This window comes from Alligator sinensis, unplaced genomic scaffold (genome assembly GCF_000455745.1).
Source record: "Alligator sinensis unplaced genomic scaffold, ASM45574v1 scaffold343_1, whole genome shotgun sequence".
Lineage (NCBI taxonomy): Eukaryota > Metazoa > Chordata > Crocodylia > Alligatoridae > Alligator > Alligator sinensis.
In genome coordinates, this window is record NW_005841947.1 from 986,012 (window position 1) to 992,396 (window position 6,385).

A 6,385-nucleotide genomic window follows, 5' to 3' on the forward strand; every position below is an offset into this window, starting at 1 on the left:
GGGATCCAAATAAGTGGTGCTCATCCTTCTTCCATCTAGCAATGTGGAAAAAATGGATGTTTGGTATGGGAGAGGGTGATGGTCAGTTTTTGCAAACACTTTGGGTTCTTCAGACTCCAACACTGACTTGTTTTTTTTCTCCAACTTGTCCAGAGTCTCTCCCCACTTCCAGGAATTTTTAGACTGGCTGTTCTAGTGGAATGAAGAATCCAAAGCCCACAGGAGGAAGAAATAAGCATGTGTATTTAAAATGTCTTTTTCTTGTTTGATGGGTAGATCCTGCATAAACAGAGCCATAAAGGACAGTCTTACCTGGTAGATGCTGAGGTGTTGACGCACGATGTTCCTTATCATGATTACTTCTACACTGTGAAAAGATACTGCATCACCCGCACGGCCAATCAGAAATGCAGATTACGGTGAGCCAGAGCAATGAATATATGGAAGGAAAGACTATACTGTAGGAATTAAAATCTTTACTGAAAGACTTGCCATGCAGCATAGCAAAATTTAATTCCTTTGCACAAATGTCTTCTTTTGAACTGTGACTCCACTTGGGTGAAAAGTTTGTGTACAGTAATGGTTCTTTTTTACCATATTTGCTTACTGTGACTAGGAGAATCATAGAAAATGAGGGTCGAAAGGGACCTCAGGAGGTCATCTAGTCCAACCCCCTGCACAAAGCAGGATCGTCCCCACCTAGATCATCTCAGCCAAGGCTTTGTCTAGCCAGGTCTCAAAAACCTCCAAGGTCCACCACCTCTGTTTCAGTGCTTTACTACCCTCCTGGTGAAAGAGCTTTTCCTAATATTTAACCTAAACCTCCCTTGCTGCAACTTGCGACCATTGCTCCTTGTTCTGTCATCTGCCACCAATGAGAATTGTTTAGCTCCATCCTCTTTGTAACCTCCCTTCAGGTAGTTGAAAACTGCTATTAAATTCCCCCTCAGTCTTCTTCTCTTTTCTAGATTAAATCAGCCCAGTTCCCTCAGCTTCTCCTCATCAGTCACGTGCCCCAGCCCCCTTACCATTTTGTTGCCCTCTGCTGGACTCTCCAATGTGTCCATGTCCTTTCTGTAGTGGGGAGCCTAAAACTGGCCTCAGTACTTCAGATGTGGCCTCATCAGTACAGAATAGAAAGGAATAATCACTTCCCTCAATCTGCTGGCAGTGCTTCTACTAACGCAGCCCAGGATACCATTAGCCTTCTTGGCAACAAAGGCACACTGCTGGCTCATATTCAGCTTATTGTCCACTGTAACCCCCAGGTCCTTTTCTGCAGAGCAGCTGCTTCAGCCATTTGGTCCCCAGCCTGTATCAATGCATGGGATTTGTTCCACCCTAAGTGCAGGACTTGTTCTTATTGAACCTCATGAGATTTCTTCTGGTTCAATCCTCCAGTTTGTCTAGGTATCTCTGAATCCTAGCTCTACTCTCCAGCTTATCTACTACTTTCCCCAGCTTGGTATCATCTGCAAATTTAGATCTGGTTATTTTAGTAACAAACACAAGCTTTGCCCTCCTGTGTCCTTGCAGGTCCAACCTAGCTATAAGGGTGAGCCTGGGTTTTAATCCTCCTTGAACATTTTAAATAAACTGTTCACCAGGGTTCAGTCAGTAGACCTGTGCAGGTGCTCAGAAGCAGAGGATTGCATAGAAATCAGTCTGCAGAATGTTTGTATCATGGGTGTTGCTGGTGAAGTTTCATAGATGGAACTAGAAGTAGAATGTATTCCTGAAGATGGTGCCCAAGAGAGAAATGAGCTTGTATGACACCAATTCTAGGCTGATTTTGTAGTCTGGGAGGTCTCTGCCTTTTTTGGAGAAAAATGTGTGTGTGTGTGTGTGTGTGTGTGTGTGTGTGTGTACACATGTGGTATGAAAAAATATTGAAATGAACACGAAGCTCGGAGATGCCATCTTTATTCACTTCTCAGAGTTGAGCTAGATTCTATAAGATTAAGTCTAGTATCAGTTAATCTGAACACTGCTCTGCAGGAAAGCTTGGTTGGATTTCAGTCTGTGATCCATGGCCCTAGCAGGTCTTAAAGGGTGAAGGCTTGGGAAATGGAATGCTCTGAGTAAGTCTGCTTGCTGAGTCGAGAAACGGCATTGACTGACCCAGAAGGAGGATCTTTTGATCATGACCTCTTAAAGGGAGAGGGGTATTTGGTTTGAAAGCAACTTGGGCAGGGTGTATGTGACAGACAGATAGCAGGTGTCATAATGCAGGATTATTTGTCGAGGTAGTAGAAAGATTTGTTTTTACATTGGAAAATGCTTTTTTTTGTCAAATGGATGCTTTTCATGCCAAACTGGGAATGTTATCAATAAAAGGATATGCTTTGGTGAGGTTGAAACACTCTGTTATGACCTATTCAGAACAGAATTTTGACTTGTTTTATAATTGATTGTACATTAAGAAAAGCTTCAAAAGTTTTGCAGAAAATATGAAAATTCTTTGCTTTCACTTTGAAGCAGAAATGAAAATTAAATTCAAAATGAGGCAATTTCCCATGAAAAATGGTACAGAGACCAGAATTCCCATTCATGGCTTTTCTGGAACCATGCTTCTTTCCTAACATTCCAGTGCGAGTGGTGTGGATGGCAGCACCTTGGCTCCTTATACTCATTGTTGTTTTAGTTTGTGGATACAGGCTAAAAGTGTGTTCCTGGTAAGCGACAGAACCCTTGCTACTGGTGTTTTTATAAGTGATGCATTTCAGGTTGCTTTACCATTATGTTTTGTTGTATTGCAGGGTATCTGCAGATGTGAAATACAAGAAACAGCCATGGGGCCTCATCAAGTCTGTAATTGAGAAGAACACTTGGGGAGGGATACAGGAGAATTTCAAACAACTTGGTGAGGGTTTGTCTTTTTTTGGTAAGAAAGGGTGATAGTAGTTATCCTCTTTGTGAATCAGTCATGTAACTGTACATTTTCTTCTAAGAGGGTGTGAGTACAGGATTTTGTGCCTCCTACAAGTGAGAGGTTTTTCTCCTGACTTGGGGGGTGTAATCAAATTGGATTGCAAGGGCTCCCAGAAAAACATTCTGAACAATAGTGTTGTGTTATGGGGATATAGACCTAGGAAGGTGTGCAGAACAGAAAAATCCATTAACTGGGTATTGCCTTTTTAATCAAAGAATTTAATTGGTACTGTGGTTATGAGAGGAGATGGTCATACTTGGTATGCCTTAGCATGTTTGCCTTGGTGGAGAAATGTGCATTTCATCCCCCCACCCCCAACCTGTGATCATGTAGAAGCTTAAGTGATCTTATGTAAAATTACATGCACTTCCATGTAAATTTACATGTATTTCCAGAAAATAACACCATCATGCCTCATCGTCTGTTGTATCCTCCATCTCAAGCAGGTAATGTGAGCGTTTCCATTTTAAGACGTGAAAGGGAAAAAAACTAACCTTTTATTTGTTTTAAACTGTAGAATCAGATCTGCTAATGGAGGAGTATGCAATAAATCAATCTCTGGAAGATCCCGGCAAACTTATTGCCATCAGACGACGACGACGGACTTTACACCGGACTATGGGAGAGTTGCTTCCCAGGCGTTCATCCCAGCATTCCTCAGGAGACGTATTGGAGTCCCAAGGCAATGCAATAGGTGGGTATAACTAGGTGGGACAGGAGGGCTGACGAGAGGGAGGGAATAGTCCATGGCAGCTCCTTGTCCAAACTGTGCATGCTAGAGAGGATGCTTAATCAGTAATGGAAGTTAAATGCAGTGCTGATTGAGTTTATTAGGTTAGTTACTGAAAAGCTAGGTGTATTTATTTTCTATTCCTAATGCTCCAAATCCTATGTGTACAAGCTTTTTTGATCCCTTTGCTGTGATCAGTGTAGGGAGAATTCAGGTCTAAGCTATAGTGCATTCTGCTCCAGAAGAATGCTAAACATGGTACATAGCCTGCATGGGTTAGGGTGAGAAGAGATTCAACTTGGATGGGAGAAAAGTGGGAGAACCCTATTTTAAGCATACTGTTGGGGGAGGGGGAGGAAAAATAATTTGATCGTTTGGAATCTGCAGACATGTACCAGAGAGTTCAGTACCCGAGAACAATTACTTTAGTACAAGTGCCTCCTGGTCTCATCACCTATATCTGGTTTTCATTAATCTTGCTCCTTTTTTTTCAATCTCTTGTCTGCTTCAGTAATTTCTGGAGCACTGATGCTTTTCTTGTAGTATCTTGCCCCTTGCAAACCAGTAGGCAGAACAGATTGACTTGAAAGTGCACATGGTGTTCAGTAATTACCTCTGCAGAGATGAGGAACATCTCTGCTCTGAAGCATGCCAAAATTGCTCTGAATTGTATGAAGCAACTTTTTAAATCATAAGCACTGAACCAAGCGTGCATGCTTCATGCCAGGCAAAAGCCACTGGGGACCCAGGAGACTTTGGGTTAGCACCATATGTAAATATTTTGTCAGTGTAGGCCAACTTCTACATTTTCCAGTGTGTTCACCAGTGCTCCAGCTGTCCAGGCGAGTGCCTCTGCCTAACTATACAGGGCAGCCTGAATATATGTTCCTTTGCCAGGTTAGGAAATCTGAATGTTAGAAACTGTTTTAGAAGATTGGCTAACTTACATGATTCTAGGTTGACCCATCTGCAGTGGTCAGGGATACTCATTCAAATTGAGATGATGTGCATGACACTCATTGAATTCAAGATGATGTGCGTACTGTGTCCTACCCATGTCTAGGTTCCCGTGCCTACAGACAGGAAGCTGGTTTTACGCTCACTTGAATGAAAGTGATTTCTTCAGGAGAATGGTTACTAAAACCAAGTTGACTTGGGGTTAGACAGAGGAAAAAACTGGAGTGATGACTGGGTAGGTCAAAGTGAGGCAAGTTTCTACTGGGTACTGCTTTCTCCAAGGTAGAAGCAGTATGTTACAGCGCTGCTTGGGAAGTAGCAGAAGAGATGGCTATGTGAACCTGTCTCCTTCAGCTGATTTCTCCCTTAGGACAGGTACAAAAATAGCTTTTGCTTTGTGTCCAAGTGGGCACATGTAGCATGTCGTATACTTCAGATGTCAATACGTGTAAAAAGCTAATCTGTGCATCCATCAGGGACTGCCATCTGATTTATTTTGCATAGTTGATTTATACTCTAAAACCAGATTTAGGCAGATTAACATTGAGCATTTTCTAACCTGGTCTCTCTTCCATGCCCTGTAGGAAGGAAAAGCACCGCCACAAGTAGGACCACAGCCATCATTGTGGCAATGAGTGTCTTGTAAGTACTCCCTGATGCTAAACCATAATTGAATTGATGATACCCAAGAACTGATCTTGGTTATGGCTCTACAGAAGCGTGAATAGTGGAGATGGGATGGACTATTCATAAAGTCCAGGAGTTGCCAAACTGTTGGCACATGGTCCATCCACTGCAGAGTAAAGCTTTTTGTCATCTTTGATTGCAAGGGACTGTCTTTCACGTGTTATGCAATGGAATCCTAATACTTGGGGATTCTGCAGAGTACTGGAACACACAGTTTAAATACCTAACCCGCAGCTCTTGGGTTGCTGAAGTGTAGGTTGAGGGGGCAGGGAGGGGAAATCCATGGGAGGATTTGCATGTTGTGGTATGTGCAGAATGAGAAGCTGAATCGTTAGAGTAGCCCATCCTTCTGCTTCTGTGGCGCATTTTCTGCCATTTAGCCAAAAGGTTTAAAAATCTCCAGTGATAGGACACCTTAGCCACTGCCTTCAGAGGAGACTGTCCTACAGCTTAATCTTGCTATGAATTTCTTGAGTCACTTTGTTTATACATGACTTTCTTCATGCATTTTCCTGAGGACTTGTTCAGGTGGCATTCTCTCTTCATTCTAGCAGTTATATGCCATCTGTTACAGCAACAAAATGGTATTGCAAATGCTTAACTGATTTTTCTTTTTATTTCTTTACCCAGCTTGCTGCTCTTAGTTTTGCTGAATGTGACACTGTTCCTCAAACTGTCAAAGATTGAGCATGCAGCTCAGTCACTCTACCATGTCCAGCTTCAGGAAGAGAACTCTTTAAAGCAAGTGAATTTCTGTCTGAATTCTCCCACTTTCTAGCCTTAATATAAGAACCAGATAAAAATTGACCTGTGATGCAGGGGCCAAATAGACAAAGGTTTTGACTTGTATTTATTTCTGCAGTCCATGGTGGTGTCCAGCAAATGACTTTATATTGCCCCACTGAATTTCTTTCTCCTTCAGCTGTTCTGGAATTAGCTAGCTCCAGTCTGCATATTGTACTCTGCCCTACATCTCTTTTCTCTTCCTGGAGACTTTCACAGAATTGCAGTCTCCAATTTCTATTGGTCCTGACAGGGTCAATGTTTAATAAGCCCCCAAAATAGGAGTTGGGGGGGGG

General features: G+C 42.4%; 1 protein-coding gene across 2 annotated transcripts in view; it reads left to right on the forward strand.

The window, feature by feature from the left end:
• GRAMD1C (GRAM domain containing 1C) overlaps positions 1–6,385 on the forward strand; it is a 105,331-nt gene that overhangs the window by 94,456 nt on the left and 4,490 nt on the right. For both annotated transcript variants that reach the window (XM_014518269.1, XM_014518268.1), the window contains 5 exons: positions 277–419; positions 2,760–2,863; positions 3,450–3,626; positions 5,204–5,261; positions 5,937–6,047. In XM_014518269.1, the coding sequence (XP_014373755.1) occupies positions 277–419; positions 2,760–2,863; positions 3,450–3,626; positions 5,204–5,261; positions 5,937–6,047 (593 nt within the window). The remainder of the gene's footprint in view (positions 1–276; positions 420–2,759; positions 2,864–3,449; positions 3,627–5,203; positions 5,262–5,936; positions 6,048–6,385) is intronic.